The 15,312-nt window shown below is 38.9% G+C and overlaps 1 protein-coding gene across 1 annotated transcript; it reads right to left on the bottom strand.

The window, feature by feature from the left end:
* Positions 1-8,545: 8,545 nt before the first annotated feature.
* Positions 8,546-10,859, bottom strand: dcstamp (dendrocyte expressed seven transmembrane protein). The gene is made up of 3 exons (XM_080426722.1): positions 9,593-10,859; positions 8,827-9,165; positions 8,546-8,718 (listed from the first exon to the last, which is right to left on the bottom strand). Exons 1-3 carry the CDS (start codon positions 10,628-10,630, stop codon positions 8,659-8,661), a joined length of 1,437 nt encoding a protein of 478 aa, XP_080282848.1. The 5' UTR covers positions 10,631-10,859; the 3' UTR covers positions 8,546-8,658.
* Positions 10,860-15,312: the final 4,453 nt, after the last annotated feature.

Raw genomic sequence — 15,312 nt, forward strand, 5'->3', positions numbered from 1 at the left:
TTGTATGATCTAACAACCATTCTTTCTCTGTTGATATATTGTATGAAATTAAAAATGAGGAAGTTTTTTTTATTTTTTATTTTATTTTGCATGGACAAAATAATTTAGCTGAATTAAAAAGAAAAGAAAAAGAAATTTATTTTCTTGAGGCTGCAACTTGCAAAAAAAAAAAAAGATGAAGAAAAACAAACAAAACAGATCAGCCATTTTCAACAATTTATATTATTTTTAAAGATAAATTTCACTAGTGCATGGTTTTCAAGGGGAGTGAATGCAACAGCGTGATTAAAAAGACACATTGTTTATCATTCTTTAGACCATTCATTAGTCTGTGTTTTACAGACGTGCAGATAAGGGAAACTTAAAGGATTTTTTTTGGAGTTATTTAACAAAAAGAAAATGTTTATGTGACAAAAAGTAATGAAAATAAATGTAAATTATTTATTTCATTGTAAAAGGCACAAGCCTTATGAAGATAAACATTATGTGCAAATTGTACATGTTTCTCTTTTTTTCCCCTTGTTCCAGGGTACTATTCATTGTATTATTCATTGCTACCATTGTTCAATCCCCTGATATTGTCCAGATTTTAGGACTGTTGTTTATTTTACAGTTCCGTATTGTTTCGGTATGTATTTTATTTTGGAGTTGATTTGTTTAACAAGCATGTTGAAAAGGGATTTTTCTGCAACATGGCTTGGGCACACCTTACAGTAAACTCAGCATGTTTTGATAAAGATGATATTTGGAGTTTTTGCAGTTTCTTGTACAGTGCATGATCAACTTCGTTACTTTCCTCCCGCACCTTAAATTGAATTCTACAGCAAATTAGTTATTGGTCTTTTATGACCGGTTATTCAAGTTTTGACAAGAAAAAAGAAAAAAAAAAGATTCCACCCCCACCCCCCAAAAATCATGATTTTCTTTCTTTTTGAGAAAAAAAAAAAAAGAGTGACATGGAAACTATTTTATAATTAATGGAGGTTGACAAAACAGTTGTGATTGCAAGTGTATTTCAGTATTGTTGACTAACATGCAAAAATAATCTGTATTGGTACAGGAAGAGGTCTATACCCAATCAAGAGGCGGTCAACATGCAAAAAGTTGTGTGTTGCTGAAAAGTTAAATTTTACAGGCACTGAATAACGGAGATGAGCTTACCACAAGGTCAAACAACAAAGGGATATTGCCACACGAAATGCTTTTTTTTTCTTGTTTAATGAAAATGAAATTCATTTACTATATTTTTGTTAGTTTATTTCAAAGCCAAGACCAGTTTATTTTTTATTTTCTATTTTTAGTAATTATAAATGCTTCTCAAGTCTGGGAAGTATATGAATCTTATAGTTGCAGTATGTCTGAATGAAATTGACCTGAGGCACTATTCCTTTTCCACACTAAGGTATTTCATTTAATGTCCATTGAAGGCCTGGTTGCTGTAAGAAGCTATATATTATATTTCCATTTTTATTTTCATTGTACATACCGTTAGATGTCACAATTTAATAAACAAGCTTACATGAATAGACTGATAGAATCTTTTGGAATAGGAATAATGCCTCACACGATGACAAAGACATGTTATTTATCCTTTTGAATGCCTTTTCATTTTCTTTTTTTTTTGTGCAATGTGTTAATGCCAAGGCTATGTCTTGGTAAAGTATGGTTGAGTACAGAGATTTATGTAAGTTATTTTTCAAATTAAAAATAAAAAAATGGATATTACACTGATGCTGAGTATTGGCGTAATGATATGATAAACAGACACTCATACACACAAACAGTAGCCTACTGCAAACAACATGCGGAGTAGGCAGTGAGTCCCTTATATTGCACAACAAAAATAGTATAGTTGTAATAAGCGATTAGATTCAGATTCACTGTATTTGTCACTTAGATGCACTGGTTAGTTACATTCAGGTACATATGAAAACTTGAGCTCGGAAGCTCCACTACAATAAAAACATATAAACAACAGCGAACAAGGCCAGCTGCGTCAGCTGGTCAGTATCATGGTCAGTACCATGGTCAGTACCATGGTCAGTATCATGGTCAGTATCATGGTCAGTATCATGTCAGTATCATGGTCAGTATCATGTCAGTATCTTGGTCAGTATCATGTCAGTATCATGGTCAGTATCATGTCAGTATCTTGGTCAGTATCATGTCAGTATCATGGTCAGTATCATGTCAGTATCATGGTCAGTATCATGTCAGTATCATGGTCAGTATCATGGTCAGTATCATGTCAGTATCATGGTCAGTATCATGGTCAGTATCATGTCAGTATCATGGTCAGTATCATGTCAGTATCATGTCAGTATCATGGTCAGTATCATGTCAGTATCATGGTCAGTATCATGTCAGTATCCTCGTCAGTATCATGGTCAGTATCATGGTCAGTATCATGGTCAGTATCATGTCAGTATCATGGTCAGTATCATGGTCAGTATCATGATCAGTATCATGGTTAGTATCATGGTTAGTATCATGGTCAGTATCATGGTTATTATCATGGTTAGTATCATGTCAGTACTGTGTCAGTATCATGGTTAGTATCATGTCAGTATCATGTCAGTATCATGGTCAGTATCATGGTCAGTACTTACATTCATTTGTAATCTATCTTTTCAAACTGGTTCATTTCCCATTAATATGAAAATAGCTAAGGTCATCCCTATATTCAAGACGGGGAACAAGCATCACTTCACAAATGATAGACCGGTCTCATTACTACCACAATTCTCAAAAATACTTGAAAAACTCTTCAACAATAGATTAGACAAATTTTTAGAAAAGAACAAAATACTTGCCGAAAATCAATATGGGTTTAGATCAAATAGATCAACATCAATGGCAATTATGAGGCAATGGAAGAAATAACTAGTGCTATAGACCAGAAACAATATGCAGTTGGAGTATTTATTGATTTAAAAAAGGCGTTTGACACAATCAACCATGATATTTTACACAAGAAATTGGAAAGATATGGTATTAGGGGAATAGTGCTTGATTGGGTCAAAAGTTATTTGAGTGGGAGACAGCAGTTTGTGAAGCTGGGTGATTGTTCCTCCTTGTGCTTGGACATTACTTGTGGAGTCCCCCAGGGGTCAGTATTGGGTCCCTAATTCTTTATTTTGTACATTAATGATATGTGTGAAGTTTCCAAAGTTTTACATTTTGTGCTATTTGCGGATGACACAAATATTTTTTATTCTGGAGATAACCTGAACCAACAGGAGGACATAAATGCAGAAATGAATAAATTAAAATTATGGTTAGACAGAAACAGACTGTCATTAAATGGGAAAAAGACAAAGAAAATATTATTTGGCAATAGCATGATAAACACACAGGTAAGGGCGCGCTCCCACCAAGAGTTGGCTGGCCGCTGTTTGCAGAATCTGCCAATGCATTGTCAATGCAAATGCGTTGATTCACGCAAGAGCAGATTTTTCCGCTAGTCGCGCAGACCTTGCGTTTATCTGCTCTCCGCGACTAAGCATAAAACTGCTGGAGGCAGGCGCTGATTTTCTCCCTCTGTCCAATCGGGTGAGTCGAAGGCGGACCGTCTCAAGACTCAGGAAGCAACATGGTGCTCAAGGCGGCTCAAGGCAGCAGGCACAGGCGGTGGTTTTAGAATCCGCTGGCTGCAAAAAACTGTGGCCGCGCACAACCTGCATTTAACAGCGGCCAGCCAACTCTTGGTGGGAGCGCGCCCTAAAGGTCAAAATCGATGGGGTGGAAATTGAAAGAGTAAAGGAAAAAAATGTTTTGGGGGTAACTATAGATGAAAAAATAAACTGGAAATCACACATTAAACATGTACAAACTAAGGTATCAAGGAGTATTGCAGTTATAAATAAATCCAAGAAGGTATTGGATCAGAAATCACTTCATACGTTGTACTGTTCCTTAGTCCTGCCCTATTTGCAGTATTGTGTAGAGGTTTGGGGGAATAATTACAAAACATCATTATGTACAATAACAACCCTACAAAAAAGAGCAAGAGGGTTATCAGGAGCATACAAACTCATTATTTTTACAGTCAAAATTGCTGAAATTCGCTGACATTGTTGATTTCCAAACAGCACAGATTATGTTCAAGGCTTATAATATGTTACTACCAAGTAACATACAGAAATTGTTTGGCGCACTGGAGGGGGATTATAATTTAAGGGGAAAATTGAAATGTAATCTTAAAGTACACTATAGGCGCACGACTGGGAAAGGTTTTTGTATTTCCAATGTTGGGGTGAGTCTATGGAATAATTTTACGGTGGATTTAAAGAGATGTGCAAACATGAAACAGTTTAAAAAAAAACATAAAGACATGATACTCATGAGGTATAGGGATGTCACTGGATATCACTAGGTACTGTTTTTTCTAGGTTTCTTTTTTTTTCTCTTTTTTTAGTTTATTATAGAAATTGTATTGTAAGTATAGTTGTTTTGTATGTACTTGTATTGGTGTAAATGTATGTATGGTGTGCGTATGCATGGATGTATGCATGTATGTATGTACAGTATGTACGTACATGTATGTATTGGTTGTATGTATGTATGTAAGTATGTATGTATGGATGTAAGGATGTATGTATGGATGGATTTTGTATGCATGATGTATGTATATAGTAAGCGTATATATATCACATATCACGGAAGTATTTACTGTAGGTAGTATCATGTCAGTATCATGGTCAGTGTCATGGTCAGTATCATGTCAGTATCATGGTTAGTATCATGTCAGTATCATGTCAGTATCATGGTTAGTATCATGTCAGTATCATGTCAGTACCATGTCAGTATCATGTCAGTATCATGTCAGTATCATGTCAGTAACATGTCAGTATCATGGTCAGCATCATGTCAGTATCATGTCATATCATGTCAGTATCATGGTCAGCATCATGTCAGTATCATGGTCAGCATCATGTCAGTATCATGTCATATCCTGTCAGTATCATGTCAGTATCATGGTCAGCGTCATGTCAGTATCATGGTTAGCATCATGTCAGTATCATGTCATATCATGTCAATATCATGGTCTGTATCATGTCAGTATCATGTCAGTATGTCAGTATCATGTCAGTATCATGGTCAGCATCATGTCAGTATCATGTCATATCCTGTCAGTATCATGTCAGTATCATGGTCAGCATCATGTCAGTATCATGGTCAGCATCATGTCAGTATCATGTCATATCCTGTCAGTATCATGTCAGTATCATGGTCAGCATCATGTCAGTATCATGGTTAGCATCATGTCAGTATCATGTCATATCATGTCAGTATCATGGTCTGTATCATGTCAGTATCATGTCAGTATGTCAGTATCATGTCAGTATCATGGTCAGTATCATGTCAGTATGTCAGTATCATGCTCATGTCATAGTCAGTGTCATGTCACAGGGCTGTGACAGCCCTGCCACAGGGACGTCAGGCCCTGTCACAGCCCTGTCACACGGATGTCAGGCCCTGTGACAGTGCTGGTAACATGACAGGGCCTGTAATAACAGTCCAGTTTAATGTCAAATTAATCTGATATTTGGAAATAGAAAATGTTGTTTTCTAAATGATATAAGCAAAACACGCTTACATTTTAATTGGGTGTGCGGGCGGTAAGGGACCTGGATATTGATCCAAAAAACCTCTGTACTAGGTCCTCAAAAAGTATTCAAATAACTTGTATGTTTATTATTTTCAAATGTTGTCCCTTTTATATTTAACTCAACCATATGCCACATGCTGTATATCCAGTATAATTCAAATATTTGGAAAATATATTCTCTTTACTAGAAACTCGTTTTGCTTTTGGCCCAGTTGGCATCATCTGATGAAGACAGACACAGCCTACAACACATGCAATCAGCATAAAGATTGAATGCAGGTCATAGCCATCCATAATGATCACCACCACAAGGGAGACAAGCTTGTGTGTGCGCGTGTGTGTGTGTGTGTGTGTGTGTGTGTGTGTGTGTGTGTGTGTGTGTGTGTGTGTGTGTGTGTGTGTGTGTGTGTGTGTGTGTGTGTGTGTGTGTGTGTGTGTGTGTGTGTGTGTGTGTGTGTGTGTGTGTACGGACAGTAGTGTGATTGGCCGCCTCTGTCAGAAGACCCCCAAGGACACAACGAGCATTATGTAAAGGCAACTATTCACTCTGTCTGTCTGTCTGTCTGTCTGTCTGTCTGTCTGTCTGTCTGTCTGTCTGTCTGTCTGTCTGTCTGTCTGTCTGTCTGTCTGTCTGTCTGTCTGTCTGTCTGTCTGTCTGTCTGTCTGTCTGTCTGTCTGTCTGTCTGTGTGTGTGTGTGTGTGTGTGTGTGTGTGTGTGTGTGTGTGTGTGTGTGTGTGTGTGTGTGTGTGTGTGTGTGTGTGTGTGTGTGTGTGTTTTGAGCCACGTACAGCCTATACGGTATGTAAATATGTGCAACCCTTTTCTGGTTTGGACCGTCTCGGGCTCATTATTGTATGTTATAATCGGGCTCAGGTCAGGCTAGTTCGGGCTTCAATTCACTTGGTTCAATTCGGTTCAGCCTTTATCCAGTTAAAGGAGCACTTTGCCCATTTTCCACTTTATCTTCGTATAATTGGTCCCCATATGCTCATTATAATATGGTACCATTTCTGTCTACTTGCTCTGTGTCTCAGAGGTGGTCTATGAACAGTTCAGAAAACTGCCTACTAGTGTCGCACGGCAAAAACAAGCTCGCAACCTGTTGTAAGCTTGTAGATTGGCTATTTTTTCAATTTTTGTTGGCCAGTGGTTTATGATCAGACCCCTTCTCTACTAACTCTTGGTGCTAGGGATGCCCTTCGAGCCCACTGCTTTTTGAAGTCGCACTCGAGACACTTGCTGAGACCATCAAACAGCATTAAGGATGTGAGGGGAATAGTTGTCGAAGGTACCATACGAAAAAAATGCTTTGCATGCTGACGGCATCCTCCTGTTCATTACTTCTCCTCAAGTTTCAATTCCTCCCATCCTTGCAATAATAAATGAGCTCTGCTCCTTTACAGGCTATAAGACCAACTTCAGTAAATCTGAGGTTATGCCCTTAGGCAGCCACAGTGATGTTAGAGTATCGACAAACTTCTCTTTCAGATAATAGGGACTTATGGAAGTTAAACTTCGTTCCTACATTTTACAGTAACTGCAGTGAAACATGACCTGACTCGTTGGCATGACCTCCCACTTTCTCTGGTTCGTCGGTTCAGCCATATAAAGATGAATGTCCTTCCCTGACTGCCTCTGTGCATCTCCAAGAAAACTAATAAGCGCTTGGAGAGATCCTTCTCCAAGTTTATTGCAAAAGGCCGAGATGGAAGATTAGCCCTTTGCAGTTGCCTAGACACCAAATACTTTTAAAATATCGTTTTTTTTTATAGCCGGGCACAAATGTCACACCTGCTTTATCTTGGTGACAGATCTGTAAATATTAAAGTACACAATAAGAATAATCCACTCATTATCAACTCCATCAAAGTATATGGCCAGGAGGTCATCAAATACAGGAACAGATATGGCGTTTATTCCGTGTTGTCCCCATCTCCAGAAAACCAGTCACCTGTTTTGAGATTTTTGCAGAGACCTATGTTTTCACACATAATTCCGACATCCCATTTTTCCGACCATTAGTGTGAGGCCAATTTTTACGATTCTTTTTAATATTACTCCTATAGATTTTGTCCAAACATCATGCAAATCGGCACACACTGTCTCTATAGTCATGTACAGTTATCAAGACTGTCTGTCTGACTTTCATATTCTTTTTCATATCACTTTTTCTGTTTTTCATGTGTCTATGAGGTTGATAGAACTTCATTAAGCCCCCTGGTGGTGTTTTTATCATGTTTTATGTCTTCTCTGACTATTTTGAGTTCCTACCTGGAGGCTGAAACCTTGAGGGTCAAACGTGCCAAAAGAAAAACAGCCCTTTAGTGACATAGTAAAATTGTACTCCCCCTCATTATCATAACACAACAGGTGTGGGCATGAGGAGGAGGGACTAGGACAGGTGGGTGGTGCTAAGGTGGTGGAGGAGGTGCTAAGGTGAGAATCAGGTATACTTAATGAACTGGAGGCGTTTTTGAAAAAAAAAATCCTCCTTATCATAGTTAACTCCCAGAACACCCTTGGTAATAGGATCCTCTGCCCCCCTTTATCTGTAAATATGTATGATGCAGCTGAGTTTTCTTCCAATATGTATTACATTGCATTGTATTGTATGTATTATATGTATTACTGATGAATTGAGTACAATGGGCCACAATGGAAACAAGCCCCCTGGGGCTTTAGTGTGTTATCCTTTTAGCATAACCATTGACTGAACTACCTGTACAGTTAACAAACTTGTTAATGAAGTATTCAATCAATCAATCAATCAATCAAAACCCTATGAGTGAGTATAGTGTCTAAATGCACCAGGTTCAGATTTTATTACATAAATGGGATCAGTGTCTGATGATCTGAGAGGTCTGATTGATTTATAAACAGGTCAGAGATGGATTCAGGACTTTTATTTAAAAATAAATAAATATTTACAACATAATAACCTCTAAAACAGTATGCTATCTAATAGAAATTTCACTCAGCATTAAAAACGATTTACTGTACAATTGGGGGGAAGAATAACTTTGTTCAACTGTAACAGGCATATTATTCACACAATAGAACCGTCATCCTCCTTCGGTCTGAAGAGCAATGGAAACCAGAAATGTGCCTGATGAAAGAAAACAAACAAACAAAACAAAACAAAACAATAGATCAGTTTAAAGATCTAACTGGGGTCATGGAACAAACAAATGTGTCTCAATTAGCTTTTTCAAACCTTGAAAACGAGAGCCCTCAAACTACCCTCATCTGAATCTGCCGCCCCCGGCCGCTTTGATCTTTTCCGCAGGATTTTGGCGTGGAGGTACTTCACCCTCTCCTCTGCAGGGGCGGAGAAGAAGCGCTCGCACAGGATCAGTCTCAGTTGTTTGAGCTTGGCAGCCATCAAGGCCATGGTCAGCAGTGCAGTGAGGATGACAACCATGGGGAACACTGAGTTATAGAACAGCAGCTTTGGTTCAAAAAGGCATTTCTCCTCAAACAGGGTCACAGAGTAGGAGAAGTCTTTGCTGCTGTTCTCCATCTCTATGCTCATGCCTATGATAGATTTAATGGCCTGGAAAGATGAATGGATGAGATGATTATCAACACTCATCTGGTGGATGCATGATTATGCTGTCAGCAACTAAATGTGATTATTTATCATTGATTATAGCGACTAGGGCTTGGCAATATCTCACACACCTCATTAAGATTGATATATCATATCACAGTCTCAAGGTTATATTGATAGTGTAATATGAGACTTACTTATTTTTTCAAAATTTTCAATTTCTTTTAAAAAATAGCAGATCTAAAAGCTCACAACGCGTCTCCAACTGAGCTTGTAGATTGTCTATTTTAACTATTTTTTATGATTTTTGTCAAAATATGTCACAATATCAATATCAAGATATTTGGTCAAAAATATTGAGATATTAAATTTTGTCCATATCTCCCTGCTCTAATTATCTTTCTCTTTGTAGTTTTACAAACATACGTACCTGGATGTTCATTATTAAGGGGACTTGGAATGGTTCCAGCGCTGCCAGCTGCCCAGTTACAATTTTAACAAAATAGTATATTAAATAATCCACACAAACAAATACCACCCAGGCTACAAAATGGGTGAAAATTGGGATTCCAAATTTCAGCATAGCTTTCCCTTCTTTGGAGGTGGGACGAGCGGACCGGATGGAGACGTAACGCTTTGCCTCCTCAGGTGTGAGGGGCAGGACGTGAGGCCTCCCCTCCGCCCTCTGCTTCTCGTCAAAGGAGACGAATCTGCCGCTTATGAACCTGTTTTGATATTTCAAGTTGTTGCAAAACTTCTTCACGTGCAGCGCAATAAACGTCATGAGCAGGAGGAAGCTGAGTGCAGGGAACATTCTGTGACTCACAGAGGTCACTGTGTGCAAAACAGACTGGACGTGTATGGCTGTTTGGTTCAGATTCCGCCTGGCATCCACAAGTTTATCCCTGAATTCACCATCATATATCATGGAGGAAACATTAAGGTCGGAGTAAAAGTTTATCACCCCAAGATTTTGGAATTTGATCATGTCACCGACCCATTTCAGCATCTTCATGTATTTATCCAGTGGCGTGCGGATATTTTCCTTCTTTGCTTGCAAGTTGCATATCATACTCCCGATGAGGCCCGTGAGGTTGTCTAAAGTGTTCTGGACGTTCCTCAGCACCACAAAGCTGATCCAAGCGGTCAGGAGCAGCTTGCGACTGTGCTTCATAAAACAGGAGATCAGAAACAGAATGCCAGCACAGCGTACCTTCTTTGAGAGAAAGAGAGCGACCGCCAGCAGTGCTCCCACAGAGACCGCGGTGCCCCCAGCCATCTCCGCTCCGTAGCGCAGGGTGTAGAGGAGGTACAGGAGGAGCAGGGAGCTGAGCAGGAGACTGAACAGGAGACAGGTGAGTAGGAGCAGCGTTGTCGACCTCCAGCTGTCCCTGGTGCCAGTCACGTAGACCTCCAAGGCCAGAGATCCGAGATCCCTGAAGCATTGTATGGCTGCCGGGATGTACATGTGAAAGAATGGCAGCACTGTGTACAAATATAGCCTCTGAAAGAACACTCCAAATCTCTGTAGAGCACAGACACAGTGACAGTGGAACGAAAGGTGAAGTACATGAAGTACTGGTTGTACTCGTAGCAAGAAAAAACTAAAACATCCAGGTTGAAAAACTCCAGTTCATCTAATACAGAGCACATCAGTCTACTTTTAATGAAAGGACATAACGTACAAACCCTACATCTATCTGTTGAGTTCAGCTGTGCTGTGTTGTGCGCTGCCTCTCCATAAACAGTGTTAAAACAAGCATGTATATTATACTCAAACCTCGGGTATTACCCACTCACCCAGTCATCTTCTTAGAGGCGGCACTTAAACCTTTCACAAAGCAGAAGTAAAACCAAAATAACAACACATTTTAGGTCATTGTTTTTTTTAGGGGGACTTCCCAAGAAATCTGTTCAAATGCTCCAGCTCATCCAAAATGCTGCTCACTGGGGCAATTTTTTTTTTTGTATTAGTATATATATATTATAGTACTTCATTGCCCGGGGTCAACAGATTGACAGGGGTCTGTACTTTGCCCCCCCCCCCCCCCAGCTCATGATGTTTCTCATTGTGACATGCTGAGCTTGTAAATTGGCCATTTTCGCAGAATGTTACGCTATTATGGCATGACCAGAGTAGGATCGCTAGCGTTCATGTCGTTAATGGTGATAATATCTCATAATATCATCCTCTGACTCTTAACATCAGTAAATTGCAACAGCTTGTCAATGTTGTCTCTTACAAAGGGCTATTTACAGTTTCCACTTAAAAGGGTATTACTCATTTCTCTGTCATCTTCTTGGAGGCAACATTTAAACCTCTGACCACAAAGCAGAAGGAAAAACAGTATAATAAAGAAAGAAAGAAACAATGATGAGTGTACATCATGCATTTTAAGGTCATCGCATTTTTTGCTGTAGGCTACTTCCCCAAAAAGACTGTGCTGTAGCAAGGCTGCAGCCAAACTAAAGTGCAGAGAACTCACTGGTAGAAAAGCTGAACACATAAAGTACAGTGGGCTACTCCAATCACAGGCCCCCATTAACTGTCAATAATTCTGTTCTGATCATATGATGGCAATTTATATTTAGTTGTCACATTATTTAAGTGCCCATACTGACTACAGTATTAATAACAATGATTATACAACAGGTAGCTCCGACCAAGCAATCTGATTGCTACCCGTGTTCAGACGAGCATGACAGCACACCTACCTATGAAACCAATCAAAATATAAAAATCATGATAACGCACACCCTCTTTTGTAATACTGCTTAATTGCAACCATGCCTTCCACTCCAAGACAAAGTACTTCAGTTAGGTAAGATGACATTTTCACGTCCATATGAGATAATATTAGCATAAAATCAACAGCTTGTGACATTATGCAGTTGACATTACCACATCTCACCATGTGCAAACCTAAATCCCACAGAGGTGGGAAGTAACTGAGTACATTTACTCAAGTACTGTACTTAAGTACAGTTTTGAGGTAATTTTGAGTATTTCCATTTTTCTACTCCACTACATGTCAGGTTACTTTGAAGATTTAGTTTATTTTTACAAAACATACTTTTATCACCTATAAGCTCCACTTTTTTTTTTACTTTGGTACTTAAAGTATTTTGATGCCAATACTTTAATACTTTTATTGAAACAGGGTATTTCTACACTGTGGTATTTATATAGTAAAAACCTCTTCTTCCACCGCTGCCAACATGAAAATAAATCTTCATTTTCAAAGGCAGAAGACATCTTACATCATCATGCTCATTATGTAACAGGTTAATTTCAGATTGGAGAACAATTATTCTATGATTTAATAGAACACAGTCAATTCCTCAGTGTAAATGGATCTATTTCTAGGCCAGAGATTGTAAAAACAAAAGGTGACTGTGCAGCTATACTGTGTAACTCTACAATAAATAAAACCACAATAAACTGGCAAAACATAGCTGTTTATGCTCAGCTCTCCAAAACCAAATGTGTTTGAATAATGAAATGGTTTGATGAATAAATAGACCCCAAATGAAACGACTCTGGGAGGCCAGAAAACAGAGAAAACTGCTTAAGTCTCCTTTCTAAATGTCCATTTTACAGTCTTTAGATAGATCGATACTGTAGATATATAGATCGATATACTGTATAGATAGATAGATACCAGCCTGTCCTCTGCTCCCCATCAAACAGCAGAGACAGTTTTGCTCACATTATAGTACATCATTCAAAGACAGATGTCTCCACCTACATGTGCAGCGCACAGCATTCTGCCGCTACCTCAACCATCAGTCTCCATTAGCATCATTCATTTATCACTTATACTTGATTTACACTTTATTATAGAGTGGCGGTGTGGCACACCGAAAATAAGACACGTTCTGAGATTGTAGATCTGCTATTTTTATCATACGACAGAGTATGAACAAGCATCCCTATTCAGCACAACGATGCAACCGGGTTCTCACACACCTTTCTCTGGGCGCTGAGTGAAAATGTAGCAGTCAGGAGATATGATTAAATATGGACGGCTTTAAATTATTGCACCTCTCAGGTTGAAAGGAAAAAAATGTGTGGAATGCATTTTTCTTTTAACATTTGATGATGATGATGCATTTCCTGTCAGTATGAATGATCATTTCTGATTTCATCAAAACTTCTGCTTTTCTGCTTCCTCTAACTATTTTCTGCTGTGTGTGGTTGTTGAGAGCCTCATTAATCTGATGTATTCAAATGTGTCAGTTCGTGTCGCTTTTATTCCCATATACGGAGATCCCTGATGTCATCAGTATATACCCATATATATATATGCCCATATATGGGTATGCCCCCTTTTGTGCCCATATATGGAGCTGACTGATTTGTTTGCGCCTGATGCCAGACAACACATTGAGGTTAGACACCCTCCATATTTGGGCGTAGCTGCATTGGGAACTCCTTATATGGTTATGGCTGAGTCATAGTGACATGAGCGTGACGACGTGGTCTGCCGGCCCGCCGTACGGCCAGTCCTCCCATTGAATATAGGATTAATGTATACTTTTACTTTGGTACTTTAAGAATATTTTGACTTTTGTACTTTAACTCAAGATTTCAAATACATGGCCATTTAATTGTAACAAAAATACTTTCATATTGTGACATTGCTACTTTTACTTGAGTAAAAAAATCTCTTTCACTGGGGATGAGTCACACAGCGCCACTGACCCGTGGTGCATCCTGATAAACTCACATTATGTCTGAAAGGGCTGCGGGTCATACTAGCACGCCAGCATGCCACCGCAAACAGGAAGCAGCATGCCACATGATGCTGGGTGACAGCGCAGCACTGCTGGCCCCCTTTTAACCACAGCAAGGAAGTTGACCTTATATGGGCAACGACGCAGCATCGTTATGCATGTTAGTACTCAATATGCAAATAGAGTCAGCTTAGGTCATCCTCTGAATAAATATCGCTGGCATAACTGTTCAAGGATGACACTGTATTTTAAAGGACTTTTAAACAATGTTTAATATACTGTATTTATGACAAAACAAAGTGTTGCCAAGACGACGATGACGGCGCGGCATTACGCCCAATTATGGACACGACGCCAGCGTGACGTCGTCTTACGATCGTATGACATCATATTCCACACCTAAGAGCAGCTGCAAGACACAGAGAAGGGTGCGTCGAGCAATATAGAGTCGAACAGCAGCTAGATAAAAAGTCTGATAATTAGTTACTGAGTGTGATACTTGAGAGCTAGATACTTCACTCTTATAGAATCTCATAGAATCTCACAGACGATCAGGTCTGGTGGAGGTATAGGCAAAGACAATAAAAAGGGGAACTGTCAACGACACACCGTTCCCTTCCGGACGTGGCTTAACGAAAGACCGAGTTCACCGGACATCCCATACCCAGGATATAGAAGAATAGGCTAGCCTTACAACCTAACCTAAGAAGAACTCATTCTCAACTCCCACCTTCACTTGTGGCAATCACAAAGAATCAGCATCTAAGGATTACCTTTAGTAAACAATAAATAATACAGTTCCAAATAATAGCTATCGAAGTAGTAGAAACCTCTACAACACAAAGAAAAAACTGCGATATTCACTGTAGAAGTTATTTTTATTAGTTGTATTATTTTACAACTCAGTTAAACGTAAAAGAATAGACTAAAATGTCATTGCCTCATCATCATTCTTAACTAATTGTGGCATAAAAGTACACCTTTATGAGTCACATTGAATCAAATAACATTACATAATGCCAAATGTGTTCTATGGCAGAGTATTATACTAAAAGTTAACCAGCATTGACCTGGAAATCAGGCATAACACTCCATAGAATTGAGCTTTGGAAAAAGAGCAGAGAATTGGTTCCCAAACGTTTTCAGCTTAAGACCCAAAATAGACATTTGGTGTCTCTACGGGATGCTTTATGAATAAATCACTGAAGCCCTATTTCAATAATAGTGAAAATTGCAGATCTACAAGCTCACAACACGTCGCATCGTAACACGTTGTAATTAAGGGGTCTGCGACCCAGAAATAGGTCCTGAGCCATTGTTTGGGAAACACTGGTATAGAGTATTGGGCTTTTTTTAGGAATCAAAACAATCAAATCAAAGGATTAAAAAGCAAATTCTATTACAATTAACTTG

Source organism: Gymnoscopelus braueri (genome assembly GCF_963280865.1).
Source record: "Gymnoscopelus braueri genome assembly, chromosome: 4".
NCBI classification, from domain to species: Eukaryota; Metazoa; Chordata; class Actinopteri; order Myctophiformes; family Myctophidae; genus Gymnoscopelus; species Gymnoscopelus braueri.

Bases quoted from the DNA above. Each gene is read 5' to 3' on its own strand.
- dcstamp (XM_080426722.1), bottom strand. From the start codon at position 10,630: ATGTACATCCCGGCAGCCATACAATGCTTCAGGGATCTCGGATCTCTG. The intron at 9,166-9,592 runs GTACGTATGTTT...TCATCTTTCCAG, and splicing joins CCTTAATAATGAACATCCAG to GCCATTAAATCTATCATAGG. The intron at 8,719-8,826 runs GTTTGAAAAAGC...TTCTTTCATCAG, and splicing joins TGAGGGCTCTCGTTTTCAAG to GCACATTTCTGGTTTCCATT.